The sequence below is a fragment of the Syngnathus acus genome, chromosome 9 (assembly GCF_901709675.1).
Source record: "Syngnathus acus chromosome 9, fSynAcu1.2, whole genome shotgun sequence".
NCBI classification, from domain to species: Eukaryota; Metazoa; Chordata; class Actinopteri; order Syngnathiformes; family Syngnathidae; genus Syngnathus; species Syngnathus acus.
Genome location: NC_051094.1, coordinates 10,648,844 through 10,668,076, shown reverse-complemented (window position 1 = coordinate 10,668,076; position 19,233 = coordinate 10,648,844). Strand labels below are relative to the sequence as shown.

General features: G+C 45.6%; 2 protein-coding genes and 3 long non-coding RNA genes across 5 annotated transcripts; all 5 read left to right on the top strand.

The window, feature by feature from the left end:
• The first annotated feature begins 6,034 nt into the window (after positions 1-6,034).
• On the top strand, positions 6,035-13,182 carry LOC119127450 (lymphocyte antigen 75-like). The gene is made up of 10 exons (XM_037259390.1): positions 6,035-6,220; positions 6,285-6,391; positions 6,666-6,757; positions 6,830-6,985; positions 7,073-7,155; positions 7,557-7,677; positions 7,748-7,798; positions 7,870-8,037; positions 10,025-10,144; positions 13,039-13,182. The coding sequence occupies exons 1-10, from the start codon at positions 6,035-6,037 to the stop codon at positions 13,152-13,154; spliced, it is 1,200 nt and encodes a 399-aa protein (XP_037115285.1). The 3' UTR covers positions 13,155-13,182.
• A 626-nt stretch (positions 13,183-13,808) lies between these two features.
• On the top strand, positions 13,809-14,273 carry LOC119127400. Its single transcript, XR_005098822.1, has 3 exons — positions 13,809-13,857; positions 13,982-14,116; positions 14,201-14,273. It is a non-coding gene; the product is annotated as an uncharacterized LOC119127400 (long non-coding RNA).
• An 18-nt stretch (positions 14,274-14,291) lies between these two features.
• On the top strand, positions 14,292-14,678 carry LOC119127399. The gene is made up of 3 exons (XR_005098821.1): positions 14,292-14,349; positions 14,431-14,551; positions 14,626-14,678. It is a non-coding gene; the product is annotated as an uncharacterized LOC119127399 (long non-coding RNA).
• A 66-nt stretch (positions 14,679-14,744) lies between these two features.
• On the top strand, positions 14,745-15,130 carry LOC119127682. The gene is made up of 3 exons (XR_005098893.1): positions 14,745-14,807; positions 14,877-15,010; positions 15,081-15,130. It is a non-coding gene; the product is annotated as an uncharacterized LOC119127682 (long non-coding RNA).
• Positions 15,131-15,214: 84 nt separating this feature from the next.
• On the top strand, positions 15,215-15,782 carry LOC119127449 (secretory phospholipase A2 receptor-like). Its single transcript, XM_037259389.1, has 3 exons — positions 15,215-15,364; positions 15,445-15,590; positions 15,669-15,782. The coding sequence occupies exons 1-3, from the start codon at positions 15,358-15,360 to the stop codon at positions 15,780-15,782; spliced, it is 267 nt and encodes an 88-aa protein (XP_037115284.1). The 5' UTR covers positions 15,215-15,357.
• The last annotated feature ends 3,451 nt before the right edge of the window (positions 15,783-19,233 follow it).

Below are 19,233 nucleotides of genomic sequence, written 5' to 3'. Positions count from 1 at the left end.
CCCCCACAGACTGATCCGTTTTTTTTTTTTTTTTTTTTTTTTTTTTACAACATCCCGTGGAAACAACCCATACACATCAAACAATACTATTTGCCCCCCCCCCCCCAAATCGGAATTCGAACAAGAAAATCGAGATTTTTTTTTTGCTTCGGTTGTTGAACAAAATTCGGAGGTCGAACCTCGTGAGATGAGCGGGGAGGACCCGAGAAAACCCGACCGCGCCGCCCGGATAGCGACTGACTCAGTTGTTATTGTATTTTCGTCACTTTGAGGATTGTATTAAGCCCTAATCATGCCCCCAAAGAAAGCAAGTGGGAGCAGTAAAGCCATCCTAAAACACAAAGACGCTCCGAAAGCAATGCGACAGTGAGCGCACGGCGCGCTGCGGTCGCGCGATCGGACGAAATTAAGCTCCCTGCGCACTGAGGTCCACTTAAAATTTGGAAAGTACATCAGGACTTTAAAAATATTTTCTAAATTTCAGCGACGGCTCTGTCACAATGATGCGATCGGACAAAAATGCACAAATAAAAAAATGCTTTAAAAGGCTTTTTTTTTTTTTTAAGTCTTGGAACGGATTGAAAAAATTCCCTTATTTGTCATAGGAAAAATAGATTCGGAATTCGACCAATTCGCTTCTCGAACCACCTTCCGGAACGGATTGTGGTCGAAAACCGAGGCTCGACTGTAGTTTGACACCCTTTCAAAATATTGCCTTGAGCTCATGTATCATAGCATAGCATAGCATAGCATAGCATACCATAGCATAGCATAGCGCAGCGTAGCGCAGCATAGCATAGCATAGCATAGCATAGCATAGCATATCACAGTATAGTAAGGGTGTAAATCGCGGGTTTTGTCACGATACGATATCATATCGATACAAAGAACCTCGATACGATATTTGCCGATATCTTAAAGCCTGCTGTGATTCATTCACGATACATCACGATATAGTGCTCCACGATCGATATATATTTTTTTTTTTAAATAAAAAATATAGAACAATATCCTGATTTATAACAATTCATACGCAAAATCAACAAGGTACTGCAAACTCTTTATTTAGGAAATTACAAGAGTATTGTAGTATACAAAGTGCTTATTTTAACACTGAACTTTATCAAATTCCTATATTTTTTCTCATATAAGTAAAGAAAAATGAATATTCTTTCTTTTTTTGTAATACCATTAACTTTAAAGTGCATTACTGAACTATTTATTGACAATAATTTTAATTGTCCGTTGAGCCATCTTTTCTTTGGAATCCAAAGTGCTTCCAAACGAATGACTTGAAGCCTAAAGGGGAGCCAATTTCCTCGTCTTTTTGGACACTAGCCATAGCACCAGCCCAGGAGCCGCGTACTAGTTGTCGACTCCCCTTTCACGTGCCTGCTCTGCTCACAACACAACACGCCGCGTACTGCTCCCGGAAAGAGGAAGCAAGCAACAATGAACTGGATTTCAAAATAAAATCGCGTCTAATGTCCGAGGTCAAACACGGCGATATAAATCGATGTTTACGTTTAGCATCGATGCCAATAAATCGTAGAGCATTATATCGATTAATCGATGTGTATCGATGAATCGTTACACCCCTACAGTATAGCATTGTTTTGTTTCGACCCTTTTGGAAACAAAACAAAAAAAAAAAAACAGTGGCACACCTGAAACTAACTCCCTGCCTCCTCTTTCCTCGCAAGGCCCACTGCCCGTGCCTGCCGTGACCCCGCCGATCATAGACGCACATTGTTTTCCTTTGGGATTCCTGCGAGGTGTGATGTCATGGATAAGGTGAGTCAGGTGCACCACTCATTGCCGTCCAAAAAGGCTTTTCCTCAGGTTTCATCAACGTACGTGTGTATGGGGCAGTCCACCCGGCCGGGGGCAAGTGGAAGCAGGTGACTGGGAAGAAATTGGACTTTTTTTTTTTGGGTCTGTCTTTCACACACAATGTAGAGTCATATACGGGAATCGAACTCACGGTGTCAGAACACAAGACAGGCAAGTGTCCCCCTGCGCCGTCAGCGGCTCCCCCGAAACGGGACTATGTTGGCAAGCCGATCCGCCATTGCTGTGTTGGTGCTGCCACGTGTCAGCTGGTCAGATGGAGCGACTCGGCTTTGCCCTGGAGTTGCGGCCAACCTTGGAGTCGTAACATATAAGTAACAAGCGTTGTTGCCGTTTGTGTGTCTGCTCCCTCTTGTTGAAAACTAAGCCCCCCTCAAGGTCATCAAGTCAGCCTTATCGGTCGATCAGTGGATTTTTGTTGTTGAATATTGATCGTCCACAAAAAATGACAATCGGTGTCCCCATTGTGACTTGCAGTGAACGGGAAAGAAAATGTTTGTTTTCAAAACGTGCAGTATTTATTAAACTGACTTTTCTTTGCTATTTCAGTATGGACGTTATTTAGCGCGCGCCCGGGAGCGCACAGCCACGTCGCTCGAGACCTCCCAAGACATCTCATGAGGGGAATTTTGTCCCTAAACGGATACTTTTTCGTTGTTATCAATTTGGCCCGTGAACAACTATTTTAACTTTGTGCCCTTGTTAAAAAAACATATCGTTGTGAAAGAAGCCTTGAACGTTTTGACGACTCCTCCGCAACAAAGCCAAAAGAGCGTGATGAGGAGTCGGGCAAGGGCTTCATGCCAAGGAGCACAATGTCTTCTTCGCCTTTCGACTCTTAGGGGCAATACATAGCAGCAGAACAGGACGCCATGTGTGCATAAAGCCCTTCTGTCATGCAAATCTATCATGAATCCAAATACCCATTTATTTTGAGACCGCCATCTTTGCCTCTAACTCCAAATGTTGATTAAAAAAAGGCACACCTGTGGATAAGCCTTTGTGTGTCTGTGTGCGTGCGTGCGTGCGCCTGTGCGTTGAAAAGCAGTCCGAGTCATCAAGTGTTGGCTTTCCCTCGATGAGCCAACGAGCCCCAAGATGTCACCCTGGATTGGGTGTGCAAACTATTGCTCTCAAGGCCTGCAAGGCTCAGTTGGAGATGTTGGGGGGGGGGCGTTTTTTCCTCATTTCCTCTCTTGCTGTTGTTCACGCATACACCAGAACATTTACAAAGTAACAAAGAAATAAAGCAATCAAAGTGTCAGTGCGTCACACATTGTGTGCGAAGTGATGTGTGGGCGTGGCCTGACTCTGGACTGACTTGGAGCAGGCGTACCAAACGTCCATTTTTGACTGGAATCCACTGGCTACTGTCAGTAAGGCGACTTATCATTTTTCTCCTGAGGCGATTTTTTTTTTTTTTTGCTCTCTCCAAGATGTGGGAGGCACTCGAGTGTTCTATTCTCATACTTGGCGTATATTGGACATGCGTGTCAGGTAAGCAATTTAGTCAATTAAAAACAGTCAGTTCAACAGAGTTCATTGCTAAAACAATACCGCTGTCGACAACGTGATGAAATGTACTGTACTGTGAGTTAGCACGAGTGCATCTGCTTCTACTCTTGTCAAAACATTACGGTGCCTGAGATCAAAACACTGCATTGCAATGTATCCAATTCTGACTAGCTCTTATGAACTTTTGAATTATTCGGATGCTGTTGCCGTGTACAACTTTGATGATGTCACTCTTTTTCGAGATGAGCACAATTGCTTCCTTCATACCGTTGCCAATCTTGTTCTTTCCATTGCTTTCTCGTTCGTTCAAATGTTATCGTGGCTTTTTAAGGTGCGTTTATCATTTTCGTTTATGTTGGCTGCTGGTCTGCCAGAATATACGAACAACTTGACTTTGAAATAATTACAAAGGGCCTAATTCAAAGGACACTCGCTCAAACGGACGAGCGCATCTCGGTGGTCTGGGGAGACCTCTAGTGGTTGATGTGAGAAATATGAATGGCGGGCGACGGACGGCAGCAACACGTTTCAAACGTCCGCGATTTCTCCACGCCACATAACGATACAAAGTAACACGAAAACAACCAAGCTACGTATAATGCAACAACAAACGATCTCCACGCCACATAACGATACGAAGTAACACGAAGTAACACGAAAAAACCAATCTACGTATAATGCAACAACAAACATTCTTTGTAGGCCACGAACCCTGCCGAACTTGCTCAACTTCACATGCTCAACTTCACATGGACTTGTAAAGCACTACTGTACGAACCTGCGCTCTTCCTAACTGAACTGCTCATGCACAGCTCAGAACACATACAGACCGTCAGCACATTCTGCACGTAAAACTCCCAATATTCATCATCATTAGGAACAATCATTTCTTACAGCCCTATATGCAATAGATCATGACTTATGATCTAATTGTAATTCATTATAATGAATACAACAGATATTTCTTATAATTAATATTTAATCATTATCCATATTATTGATACATATTATGAATAATTATTTCTTACAGCCCTTTATACAATAGATAGTTCTGAGCGCCTCTATTATAAAAATATTTCTCGTTTTTTATCTGAATATAATTCCAAAAATAAAATTATATACATTGTAATGAAATTATAAATGATCATCATTATAATTTAACAATAATAATTTCTTACAGCCCTTTCTACAATAACTATTTATTCATGAACAAAAATGTCTCATGAATTATATGATCAAAAACCTCATCAAAGAGACATCAATAAACACACAAATCCATATTATGATTTATTTATACAAGACCAACTTACAAGCAAAAATGATTTGTCTTTGCAATTTATTTTGCCAGCCTTATCTTTCACAATCGGGACAATATTGACTTAAATTGGCTCGAATCGAAAACCCAGAAAAACAAATGGCTGGTATTGTTTTCCCATTGAAAATTGTCAGTGCTCAGCAGATAACTTGTGGGCACCACATGCCTTATTTCTTAGGCTTGATAACAATATGGTTAACTTCCTGTACAGAAAATAATCCCACCTTCCTGTTTGTTCTGTTATCGCACACAAAAAGAACTTGCGACACAGTTCCTAATATTTCTGCCATGAGTGTTCCATTTGCATCATCTAAATGTGTTTTCAAAGAATTCACTTAGTAGTAATTCATTTCTTTTTCCTAATGAATTTCTCTCCGAAAAATCATTTCTTTTTCTCAATGGATTTCTCTCCCAAAAATTCATTTCTTTTACTCAATGAAATTCTTTGCAAAATTCAGCCGGACTTTTACGAGAGACTGATTTTCGGTGCGTGTTCATCTGAATATTGCATTTGCCCCTCAGAGTCCATTCGAGGCCCGTGCTTATTAGGTTTACCTGACTGAGCCCGCAGTTTAAAAGCCCTTCTTCTCCATGAAACTCCTGCACTGCGCACGCTCAGCTCAGCCCAGCCCAGCCCAGCCCAGCCTGGCTTGGCTTTGTACTTTGTCATTTGATTCAAGGACACGGGCTTCTTGAGATAAAAAGAGTGGCGCGGGGTCCAACTGTTGCAATGTTACAGTCAATTGAGTTGCCTTGTGCTTTAGCACCCCCCAGTGGTGAAATGTGCGATGACCTGATTTGGGTTTACGTCATTGGTCATCGATATGCCACACGTGCGTAACTGGTGGGTGGGGATCGCTGATGGTGAAGATGAAGTGCTAACACTGTGAGTTTAAGTTCGATTCATTTTGTCTCTCATAGTACCTCTGATGGAAATTACAGGCATCTTGCACAATTGGTGGCTGACTACATCCTTTGTTTGCCCCACTGTACATCTGAAGCTTAATAGCAGAACTTTGGGGCAATTGTGTGCAATCTCATGTTCATGTAATCATGATCAATGATGTTGTGAAGAAATAAAAGTGAATCAATCAACCAATCAATCCTTGGCAGGCACACGTGACGCTTTGATGCAAACAATCAGCAGCTCAGCTCACCCAAAAATGAAGGACAGGCAAGTTTTTGGAAGTGGCCAAAGGGACAATGGGCGTTGTCCCCCCCCCCCGACTGAATCCTCGTGCATTTGGTTGCCATGCCCCCAATGAAGAGCATCGAGTAAAAACATGCCATCGGTGTGCTCTGATCTGTCCGCCTGTTCCCCAAATTATGCCCTCAGCCAATCAGTGTGGTCCCATGTGGCTCGGGCACGGCACCAGCTGCTACAAGAAGATGGAGGTCCCCAACGGTTGGCTGGGCGCCTGGCACCACTGTGTCTCTGAGGGCGGCAACCTGGTCTCTATCACCTCCTCGGCCGAGGAAAACTTTGTGAAGGCAACCATGGGCGGGGACACCCGCTTCTGGCTGGGACTCTCCAACCAGGTGAGACGGAAGCGGCAGTGGACTCTGCGGCGACAACTGGAACTGTTTTCTTTTTTCCGCCCAGAAATGCGACAAGGTCTGGTGTCGCTTTGAAGGCGGGAGCCAGAAGCTGACCTGGTCCGATGGCCAGACAACAACACACCGCAACTGGGCCTCAAATAAACTCGAAAGGTAAGACGTAACAACTTTGCATGCTGTTGTCAGGCGGAGACGTCGGCGTGAAGGTTCTGGAACAAATTTTGAGAACGACCACTCAAGGAAAAATAGGAAAATGTTCCTTTTTTTTTTTTTTTTTAATCTACCGACAGCGCCGACGTCGCGTCCTGCGCCTACGTCAACCAAGGAGCTCATATTTTGCCTGGGAGGTGGAGGTCTGGCTCCTGCGCTTCCTCTTTACCCTACATGTGCAAACGGCCGCTGGGTAAGCCTGCATGTTTGTAATCAGGTTGACTTTGAAAGGAGAAAAGCTCAAACAGGTCTTTTTGTATGCAGACTGCCCGACGTGTTCCCCCAAATTTGGTCCTGCTGTACTGAAGAGTGAGTTGCAGCACGCCTATTTGCACCATCTCGTCATGGTTTCCTCCTCAATGTTTTTCTTTGTGGCCTCAGCTTCTGACTGCGACGATGGCAACTTCCTTTATGGCGATCATTGCTATCTTTTTGGCCCGATAGCTGAAACTCAAGAGGATGCCGAGAAGTTCTGTGTCGCCCGGGGAGCCCACCTGCCTCGCATCCACTCTAAGCGAGATGCCCAATTCCTGCATGGTAAGCACCAAGAGGAACCGCCGTAGTCGGTCACTTGGCTGAAGCTCTTCTTACCCTGAAGCTCTTGTTCTCCCTCCTTTCATCAAGATCACTTTAAAAAAGGAAGTGCACCTTGGGTGGGACTCAAAAAGAAGGCCAACAACTACAAGTGGAATGACGGAACAGCTTTGGTAAGTGAATTGCTGGAGGCCTTTGGAAAAGTCGGTTTGCAGGCATCCGTTTTGTCTTGAGGCATCGGGCAGCCGATTACACATTTTTGGCGCTCTGATTTTAGAGACAGTGAGGAGGCAGTTAAGATGTCCAGGAAATATCCTGGATGGCGGCTCTGGTTTGTCTTTAGGTCTTCAGGGTTAGTTGCATTGTGCATGAGACCTTTGGCTTGCCAGAGAGAGCACAACATGCTTCATTTCATTGCGATGTTCATACTTATTTGACTGACAATAAAGTGAAGCCGACAAACCAAAGTGAAACTTTAATGAGAGAAGGTACGCCATTAAGTGAGGAAATGCGGCAGGACGACGACCAGATCAAATGCAACACGCTAAAGTTCTGTCCAAAATCTCGTCTGCAGGACTACGAAGACCTCAATGACAGAAGTTACTCCGGTGGTGACTGTGCATTAATACTTGCTGGTGCACGGGTCTACCTGAACTACAGATGCCGAGCCACGCAGTCAGTTATCTGCCAAACAGGTGCTAACGTCGTTCCCGAGCGCGCCTTTTGGACGGGTCCCGCATTTGCTTATACCCCCTTTCTCCGCAGCCAAGCGCGGCGGATGGCGTCCACAGCTGCCACCATTGGTGGGCCAACCTGGTAGGTGTCCAGCACTGGCGCCGTCTGTCTTACACTGTCTTGCGTAACGCCGTCTTATGTCTGGCTCGCAGACTGGACTGAAAAATGCGACTGGTGGCTGGACCACCCCTCCGGCGACTTCTGCTACCTGGTCATCCCACAGCCCACCAAGACCTGGCAGGAGGCGCAAGACCACTGCCAAGCCCACCAAGGGAACCTGCTCAGCATCGCCGACTCGCACGAGCAGGACTTTGTATACGGTAGGCGGCCATGAATTGAAATATTGGCCATGAACAAGTAATGTTTATATTGCACATATTTAAAACACGTAAATAGGAAAATAAAGCACTTTAAAGTGCCATATCTAAGTCACCCGAAATGAAAAAAACAACAACCCGAAAACCCCAACAACAAAGAATGCTCGAGTAGGAGGAAGGAGAGCTTTTTAGATTCCCACCCTAATCCATTCAACAAATAATTCAACATACAAATCAATAAAACAGAAGTAGACACACTTTCAGATTCCTTTTTGCCTGTGTGTAGTCACTTTGTCTTTTTTCTCATGCATGTGAAGAGACCAGATTTGATACACTTTTTTGAGCAGTTTTGATGTGTGCTCATTTTCTCGACCATTGCACAATTTCACCCCACAAACAGTTATACAAATTTTTAGGGTTGTTCAGCAGACTTTTCCACTCCTAATATTCAGTTTCCTTCTCAGATGATAGCCACCCTGCCTGCCTTTCCATTAAAAAAAAAAAAAAAAAAGTGTCTCCCGCTTGGAAGAAGGTCACCATATCTTGCTGTGTACATCATAATTTGAGCGGTCTTGTGTTTGATCAAGATCCCTGAGTGACAAAAGTTTTGTCTGGTATTATAAAAAGTATTCTCCTTGTTATTTTTCTTATTGCTTGACCTATTCGGTGTTACCCCATATTCCCACACCGTAGTTCAGATATGGCAGTCTGAGTGGATGTCGGTATCTGGAGTCCGCAATGCTTCAGAATTGCCTTTGACATTTTTGTTTTTACATGATTCATGTGTGATTTCCAGCAGATTTTTATTGTCAACAGTCACACCCAGTAATTTAATTTCAGAAGCTCTTTCCATCATAAGATTGTCAATTTTCCCTTCCAAATGAGGTTCGATATGTATACTTTGCAAATCATACGAATTGTGTTTCACTCAAATTGTGGTTGTTTTCATAAGCTGCTGTAAATTGTCCACAGCGCAATAGATGTTTGTATCATGAGCAAAAAAAAAATGCATTTCATTATTTTTGATGCATTACTCCATGATGATCATGTTTAGGAGCAAGGACAGCAGACCCTTGAGGTTCTCCACATGTTATGGGTAAAAAGTCTGATCTCACCCAGTCCACTCTGATGCCATGATTTATTGTGTCAAATGCTTTCTATAGGATCCATTAGTGCCATTGATGTTGCGCTGAGAATCCATATTGACTTTTTTCTTTTCTTTATTCAACAAAGTTGTTTAGTTTTTCTGTGAAACCTTTTCAAGGATCTCGGAGAACTGAAAGAGCAGAGAGAGATAATGGCGTGTAATTAGTCTATTTCTACAGCGGTAGTAGCTATTTTCATGTCTTTTGGAAATCTACCAAATGTAAGACATAATGCATACGTGAGTCAATGGTTGTGCAATTTCATCAAGAACTTTTGTTGATGCTACACACATCAATATCATTGTCATCAGTTGAGGTTTTACTTCTACACCAAGAAATATATGGATTGAGCTGTCTGGATCCTGTGTTTTTCCTGCCAGCTGGCAGGTCCCACATTGACCAAAAAGACAAACAACCATTAAATTCATTGGCCACCGCTTTCATATTGTGTATCGATCGCTCGATTTCAATACAATAAGCCGGGTACTTTGTGTTTTTGTTTTTAGCTCGAGTGTTTAATACCTTCCGTCCACATCCCCTTTGTATTAATTTTTATATCTCTTTACAGGACAGGTTTGATGGTACAGTAATCCCTCGTTTACCGCGGATAAATTGATTTCAAGACCACCCGCAAAGTAGTGTCACCCTTTTTTTTTTAAAACATACATTGTGCATCAATAAGTGTATATGAAACCATATAAGTGCATATGTTATCATTAGAACATTAAATAACAGTTCAAGCGTAGTATACCGCACTGTTATTGCTGGCTTGGTGTTGATACTACTTCTCGTCATCTTGGCTAACATCCCCCTATTCTTCTTGCATGTTCTCTTTTGATCCACAGGTCATGTCCAGAGTCAGGCACAAGCGTCCTCTCTGTGGTTGGGCGCCGATGTCTCACTCGATGACGATGACGGCAAATGGATTGACGGATCCTCGTTCACGTTCAAGCGCCATTGTGAAGGTCGGTCGGAGACGGTTGTCTGCTGCATTTTGGAGGAACGGAGGAGCACTGAGACCTTGTCTCCCTCCCTCCCTCCAGGTGACACCGAAGGGGGGCATTGTCTTTCCTGGCTCGCTGGCAGCGGCGACTGGAAGTACGACCCGTGCGGCAACAAGAGAGGCTACGTCTGCAAGAAAAGAGGAAAAGGTAAGTGAGGCATGACGCCCCACCGACCGTTATCGCCCCTTGACGTCCGTCTGTGCCTTAATGTCTGTCTTTTCTTTTCCTCTTGCAGGAGTGAAAGCGCCGACTCTTGACGGTAAGTCAGACTGAGCGTCAAAAACACATGATCCTGGAGTCACACCATGCCAACCAACAAATTCTGTGCAGTTTTTGGTTCATTTTTGTGAAGTACTCAGCCACATGTTGAATGTTTTTTGCATCGTCTTAACTTGTACAGCGGCACTTTGTATGCGGCCGTGGTTGTTTCTCAAGCGTGAAGGTGAATTTTCCGGAATCATTTCAAAAAATGCACTGGGCTGAGCTTAACCAAGTCGAGTGATCTTCCAATTTGCCCGACCCGAGAAAATTACCCTTTGCTCAAAAAGGTGGACTGCAGGGCAAAAACAGGAGTGTGCTCTGATCTGTTCGCCTCTTCCCCAAATTGTGCCCTCAGTCAGCAAGTGTGATCCCGGGTGGCTCGAGCACGACTCCAGCTGCTACAAGAAGGTGGCCGACCCCAACGGTTGGCTGGGGGCCTGGCACCACTGCGTCTGGCTGGGCGGCAACCTGGTCTCTATCACCTCCTCGGCCGAGGAAGACTTTGTGAAGGAGACCATGGGCATGGACACCCGCTTCTGGCTGGGACTCTCCAACCAGGTGAGATGGAAGCGGCAGTAGACTCTGGAGCGACAACTGGGACTGTTGTTTTTCCCCGCAGAAATGCGACGACTCCTGGTGTCGCTTTGAAGGCGGGAGCCAGAAGCTGGCCTGGTCTGATGGCCAGACAACAACACACCACAACTGGGCCTCAGATCAACTCGAAAGGTAAGACGTAACAACTCAACATGCTGTTGTCAGGCGGAGGTTCTGGAACCAATTTTGAAGATGGACACTTGGGGAGGAAAAAAATATAGATATTTTTCTCCCGACAGCGCCGACGTTGCGTCCTGCGCCTACGTCAACCAAGGGGGAATGGGTCAGCCTGGGAAGTGGCGCTCTGGCTCCTGTCATTCCTCGTTGGCCTACATGTGCAAACGGCCGCTGAGTAAGCCTGCACGTCCGTGGTCACGTTGCCAATGAAAGAAGCAAACGGGTATTTTTTTGTGCAGGCTGCCCAGAGGGACAGACGTGTTCCCCCAAACATGGTCCTGCTGTCGTGAAGAGTGAGTTGCAGCACGCTTATTTGCACTTTGGCCGTCTTGTTGTCACGGTAACGCTTTTCTTTGTGGCCCCAGCTGCCTACTGCGACGACAACACCTTCCACTATAACGATTATTGTTACCGTTACGTGAAGACATATAAAAATTATGACGATGCCGAGAAGTTCTGTAATGCCCGGGGAGGCCGCCTGGCTAGCGTCCACTCTAAGCGAGAGGCCCAATTTGTGTATGGTGAGCACCAAGAGGAACGGCCGCAGTCTTCATTTGCCTGAAGCTCTTCTTGCCCTGAAACTCTTCTTCTCCTTCCTTCCTTTCCTCAAGATCACTCGCAGACCTCACAATCTGCTTTGGTGGGACTCAAGAAGACGGGCGACGACTACAAGTGGAGTGACGGAACAACCTTTGTAAGTGAATTGCCTAGTTTTCAAAAGCTGAGCTGGGAAAGTCCAAATTTGAGCAGCATTAAAAAAAAAGGGGAGAAATGCCGCTCGAGGCTTCAGCGATTGGATTGTTTTGGAGGGGAAATGGGCAGAACGTGGGCGCGAGTGAACCGAGGAAGGGCGTTGGGAGTCAATACACGCATGTCGTCCGCAGGAGTACAAGGAATGGGAAAACGACACCACAGGGAACTGCACATTCCCAAATTCTGTTGGGGAGTTGAGTGCCTGTCAGTGCTCAACGGAGCGGCCATTCTTCTGCAAAACAGGTGCAAACGTCGCTCCCGAGCGCTCCTTTTTGGACGCATCACGACGCATTTGCTGATATTTGCCCCTCCCCCTTTCCTTGCAGCCAAGCACGGAGGGACTCGACAGCTGCCATCATTAGTCGGCCTAGTCGGTAGGTGTCCCACACTGCCGCTGTCTTATGCCGCACTGCCGCTGTCTTATGCCGTCTTATGCCGTCTGGCTCGCAGGCTGGACTGACAAATGCGGCTGGTGGCTGGACAACCCCACCGACGACTTCTGCTACCTGATGATCAGCCAGCCCACCAAGACCTGGCAGAAGGCGCAAGCCGAATGCAAACTCCTCGAAGGGGACCTGCTCAGCATCACCGACTTGCATGAGCAGACCTTCATAGAGGGTAGGCTGGCCGTGAATTTGCGTATGACTTGAGAAAGAAACTTTTTTTTTTCCTACTTCGCCTTCCTTTCCAACTCGAAACCTGATCAAGCTGAGATATGGCCAGCTTAGCTTGGTTGTTTTGGGTTTTGAATTGTTTCACTCTTTGTTGCAGTATTGTTTATACTTTGTCATGGCTGTGCCATACCCATCAAGTTGTAGTCAAGTGTGAGTCGTTTTGGAATCTTGCATGTTCTCCTTGGGATCCAAAGGTATCGCCAAGGTTCTGATGGGTGATGACGCCTCCCTGTGGTTGGGCGCCGACGCCTCCATCGAGGGTGACGGCGGCAAGTGGGCTGACGGATCCCCCTTCTCTTACCTCCACTCGAGTGCAGGTTGGGCTGAGGCGGTTGTCAGCTGCACTTTGGAGGAACGGATGAGCGCTCAGATCTTGTCTCCCCTCCCTCCCTCCAGGAGACGCCGAAGGGGGGAAATGTCTTTCCTTGCTCACTGGCAGCAGTGACTGGAAGCGTGACAAGTGCGACAACATGAAAGGCTACGTCTGCAAGAAAAGAGGAAAAGGTAAGTGAGATGTGACGCCCCACGGTGGGTGGACCTTCATCACACGTTCTTGTTCCCGCTTCTAGGAAAGACCGCAAAACACCAGCTGCTACATGACGGTAAGTCGCCTTTAACGTCTCTGTAAAAAAAAAGACGGAGAGAAGTCAATGGTTGTGCTCTCTCTCACAGGCTACAAGGAGAAACTTTTCTGCCAAGTCGATTGGAAAGTCCTTGAATGTCCCGATGAAAGAGTCATCCGCGTACAGTCAGCTTTCCACGGACGGAGGCGTAGCGACGTCTGTCCGAGTGGCGCCGCCAGATCAGGCAGTAAGAATCCTCTAGTGGCATAGTTGATTTTAGCTCGCTGTCCTGGAGCCGTTTCTGTCGCGAGGTGTCACACGCAGTCCAGTCACTCGTTTGTAATCTATAATTCAATATCAATAGACGCTTTAGTCATTAACCATTAGACGAATTCCATTAGAATTAACCATTAGAATTCCCTACATCCTGAAAGAAGTTGAAGTCAGGATGTAAGTGTGCGAATAAAATGCGCGTAAAATGGTGGTGTATTGTCACTTGCAGATGACTGCAGGATGAAAGGGGCTCTCTCTCACTTTAGAGGATTGTGTGACAAACATCAGATTTGCCCCATTGACCCTACGGATATGGACCCGGACCCCTACCCTAGTGTCTCCAAATACCTCCACATCGTCTACAGCTGTGAGAAGAAAGGTGGGCTTCACAAGGAAAGAATCCAACGGATTCCCAGAAAGAGCGTCGGCTAGGAACGGACGGGTGTGGCCAGACGTGAGAATGAATGAGCGAGCGTTCCTTCCACTTTTTTGTCTTTCCTCAGTGTGTCTTGACAGTCTGGGCATCGCTGACGGGACAATCCCAGACTCCTCCTTTTCAGCCTCTTCCTCTGCGTTCAATGCCGAACCTCACAAAGCGCGTCTGGGGGGCAGCGGTTGCTGGAGACCCTCCGAAATGCGTACGTAAAAAACAAAATCACAGCTCGCCGACCTCGTCCGTCGTAGTTTGGTATCCTGAGCAATGGAATGCCTTCCGCCCTCAGTCGGCAGCTGGATCCAGGTGAACCTCGGTCAGAGCTTCAAGGTGACGGGCATTGTGACCCACAGCTGTACATACCAATTGAAAGATTCCATCAAATTTGAGTTGGAGTTCAGTATTGACGGAGTGAATTGGTATCGCCCCCCAGGGCAGGTGAGCAAGCGGGAGCCGACTCCAACTTTGTCATCCAGGCTGTTGTCATTCATTGCAAACGCGCATGTGTTTTGTTTCCAGCCTTCTCTGGGGACGTACATGCTAACCAGGCTCGTGTTCGCCAAGTACGTCCGCCTCCTGCCAAAGTTTTTTGGCCTTCGCTTTGACGTCTTAGGGTGCACGCCTGACGACACCTCTCGCGGTGAGTACTGACGTTTGGAGTGCAGTGGAAAAACCAGCAAGAAACAGGCTTTGATTTGCCCTTCTGACCCGCAGGCATCTTTTGCAACAGCACAGGCACCAGCCTCGGCCTCGACGGTTCAATGACGTGAGTCAAACCCGCCGTCAATTTTTCTTGCGGAGAGGCCTCCTCGTAACTCAAGGTCTTCCACAGGGTCTGGTGCCCGCTGGGCTGCGCCCAAACCTACAAGGTCTACGGAACACAGATCTACCAACAAGTATGTTAATTAGTGCACGACCTGCCAGCGGAGTTCTTGTTCTTTGTCTGAGATGTTCTCTGAGTGCAGGAGTCAAACATCTGCGCGGCTGCCATTCACTCGGGCCTCATTGAGAACAAGATCGGAGGAATCGTGACTTTGCAGAAGAGTGAGCCACAGAAGGCCTACAACAGCTCCGCCAGAAACGGGATCGCCTCGAAAGAGTGCGTGCTCCGCTTTCACTGGCGAGTCCACTTAAAGATGCCCGGCTCATTCTCACTTTACTGTCTGCAGATATGTGAACAAATTGGCTCCGTCTCCGTCTTACACGTTTGTTGACAAGGGTGAGTAGGCTGTCTAGAATAGAAAGCATATTTCATCACGTGACGCCATCTTGCGCGCAGAGCCGAGATGCTTGGATTCTGAATGGGAGGAGTTTGCGGACTTCTGCTACAAACATTTCGATGAGAGAAAGACGTGGTACGGCGCTCGACAAGCCTGCTGCCGTCTGAATGCCAAGCTGGTGTCCATTCGCTCCAAGGTTGAGCGGGATTGGCTGCAAGACCTCGTGATGTCAGGTGCGCGCTCGCCAAGCGTCGCAACTGCTTGATCGGTGCCATATCTGGAAAGCAAATGAGAGCTCTCTTGCTGTTTGCAGCCCCCAGCGACACGTGGATTGGACTGAACGCCCTGGCGGTTCCCGGCAAATTCGCGTGGTCGGACCACCAGAAGGTGACCTTAACCAACTGGGCTCCGGAAGAACTTGGCGACAGGTTGGAGAATTGCGTGGCCGCCTTGAGCCAGGTGGGTGCGGAAAAGATTGACACGCTCGCCGGAGATGAGTTTTTTTTGCATTAAAATCAATCTCACTTGGACTTTCAGTCTGGCAAATGGAAGATGATGTCGTGCGCGGAACTCAACGGCTACATGTGTAAGATGCCCACAGACCGTTATGCGCTGGATGGAAAGGCGCCAATGCAAGTGGCGAGTAATTGACCTTGCATGATCGATCTGTTTGATTTAACATGCATTTTGATTGACTGATTTACCATGCATTTTGATTGACTGATGCATTATTATGACTGATTTACCATGCATTAGTCTTTTTGTTAGATTTACCAAGCGTTATGATTCTGTTTACTTCTTCTTCTTGACTTAACATGTGATGTGATGATTTACCATGCATTATTATTCCTTTGTCCAATTTACCATGTTATTATTTTCTTAGATTTACCGTGCATTTTCATCATTGATTTCTTATATTTCATTTACTTATTGTTAAATTTACCATGCATTATGATTATGCCATTTGACGATTTACCATGTTATTATTCTCTTAGATTTACCGTCCATTTTCATCATTGATTTCTTATATTTCATTTACTTATTGTTAAATTTACCATGCATTATGATTATGCCATCTGATGATTTACCCTGCATTATTATTCCTTTGTCCAATTTACCATGTTGTTATTCTCTTCGATTTACCATGCATTTTCATCATTGATTTCTTATATTTCATTTACTTATTGTTAAATTTACCATGCGTTATTATACCATCCGTTGTTTTACCTTGTTTATTTGACCAAAAAAATAATAAAATAATAAAGACAATTGGTGTGTCACCTGTTAACTCATTTAATAGTTTACTGACTCGGACAGGGCAATTTTATAATCTGGTCAATTTGATCATTAATTTATTACGCCCGAGGTACGAGTATTAGTCAGACTTCCTCATGACGCCATTTGGGTGCATTTTGTATTGCTCTTTGTAAGCATTTTGAAAAAAAGGATTGTATCTTGCTTTGTAACAATTTTGATATCGCTATTAACGTAATCAAATACATACATCCATTGTCCTGAAGCGCTTATCCTCACGAGGGTCGCGGGTAGCCCGTCACCATTAAAAAAAAAAAAACATTTGGAAAGAATTTGCAGCATTTTGTCAAGGCTTTATGGTGGCTGGCTATGGAAGGTTAAAAGCAAAGGTTGGGGACCCCTGAGTGGGACGGACAAAATTAAGTCAGAAAGGAAAAGATGAGCGTGGCTTTGACATTTCATCCTTGGATTTGTGTAATTTGCAACCATATTCTGTCGTGATGAGCTAAATCTTTTAGTTTGACTTTTGTTAAAATTGTGTGCGTAGACCACATGATAACATTTCTACGATAAATCACACTCGGCGTGCTAAAGCACAAAGAGACTGAACAGAGGAGGCTGCTGACATAGCAAAATAATATGTCTACTCCGGGGACAGGTAACTAACTACTTGCTATTCAAACACATTCACATTCATTCTCACCTGTCATATGAAGTTATAAGTCAGAGTAATGCAATGCAGCTTCCTTTGATGTCTATTGTTATGCAAATGTGTATGCTCATTTGCATGGCGCCTTCCTGTCTGGCATCACATCCTTAAGCGTCTTTGGGTTTTTGAAAAGCGCTATACACATTTAAGAATTATTATTATCCTGGTGTCACATCCTGTCGGAAGCCGCCATCTTGGCTTTAGGAAGTGATTCGTTCACTCTCGTGCACTGAAAAGATTCGTTCTTTTGAACGAGTCGTTCACTCACGAGCCAATACTAGTTGCCACTAGTGATGTGCATTCCAGTTCTTTTAGGTGAACTGAATCAGTTCACTCAAAAGAGTCGTTCAAACGAATCGTTCAATGAATCCCCCCTAACCCCCCCCCCCCACACACACACACTCACTGACCATACACAACCCATACACATCAAACAATACAACTACACCCCCCCCCCCCCCCCCAAATTATTATATATAATAATAATTGGCTCGGGTAATTAACACATTTCTTTCTATAATACAACACTTACACCGGGGCCGGCTCTACGCAGGGGCAAGAGGGGGCAACGCCCCCTCAAACAGATGTCCTGCCCCCTCGAATCAAACTTTTAGAAGTGCAGTGTGTGTCCTCCCTCACACAGCCTGCTGTCAGGACTCCGCGCCCCTCCGTAAACATCCAATCACTGTGAGTATGCAAATGAGGCAAGACGCAGCCAGAGAGTGTCAAGTTACAGTCAGCGCGGTAGGAGTTGGAAGAAGCAGTAAAAACTCCACCAAACTCGTCGTAATGACCCGCGCGCGATATAACTAATGATTAACAACAACTCAAATAATACTGAATATAACATTCATATTATATGTTCCCCCCCCTGAGAGATTGCCACCTTATTGTGGTCAGGGGGTTTGCGTGCCTCAGTGACCCTAAGAGCTATATCAGCAGAAGCTTTAATCTTCAGGTGGGACACCCAAGCTGGACAGGTCTTAGTGTAGAGGCCTGACAGAGTGCAATCCACTTCTCCAGGTTGAGATCTGGACACACAGCTAACAACTGCCGTGAAGAAAACACTAACAGTAGTAAACGGAGAGTAGATGCACTGGAGCAGTACTCCCGACAAGAAGACCTCATAATCACGGGTCTAAAAACATCTCACCGCTCCTACGCCAGGGCGGCGGGTCCTTCGGATCCCTCGACAGATGACTCTCCATCGGACGAGCTGTCAACGCTCGAAGATCAGGTAGTACAGTTTTTCGAGAGTAAGCACATGGAACTCCAGAAAGGAAACATTGCCGCTTGTCACACACTCCCAAGAAACCGAAAACGACCACTGGATCCTCCGAAAATTATCATTCGGTTCGCAAATAGGAAACATAAAGTGGATCTTTTGAAGCAAGGGAGGAAGCTACAAGGAACGGGTGTTTACCTAAATGAGCACCTCACTAAGAAGAATGCTGAGATAGCCTGGAACGCACGCAAACTGAAGAAGGAAAACAAGATTCTCGCAACGTGGGTCAGGAACTGTAAAATATGGATTAAAACAAACGGAGCAACACCAGAAGATGTCAAAACTCTCGTTGTGAGTGAACTGGAGGAACTGAAGAAATGTGGCCTGGTGGTGGGGGAACCAAACATTTACAATGGCTGAACTAATGACCATTAACTGGTACCTATGGACCCTCCGGACGAAAATAATGGATTACAGCGAAGTACAACAAGGCAAACAGAGACTGGCAGGGAGGACATCCATCTCAGGTAGACAGTTCCCCTACACTTTTCATGCCATCCAGTGACATTCTCACAAATGCAGGAATTTCTGTCCCACCGAATCTTGACTCTTTACTATTTAATTCATTTGACCTAGAGAATGCTAATGCTGGTATCTATGAGTCCTTCCTTAACCCAGATACAAATTACACTCCCTTAAAATCTGTTGAAATGTCATGTGAATATTTTTCTGAAGATATGTTTAACAAACTGTGCAATACTCCTCCTGGCCACTGCCAAACAAATGTATTCTCCACTGTCCACTTCAATGTACGGAGTATCTCTAAAAATTATGATGGTCTAAAAACCTATTTATCAACCTTAACACATTCTTTTTCAGTAATAGCTCTTACTGAAACTTGGATGGTTGATAAT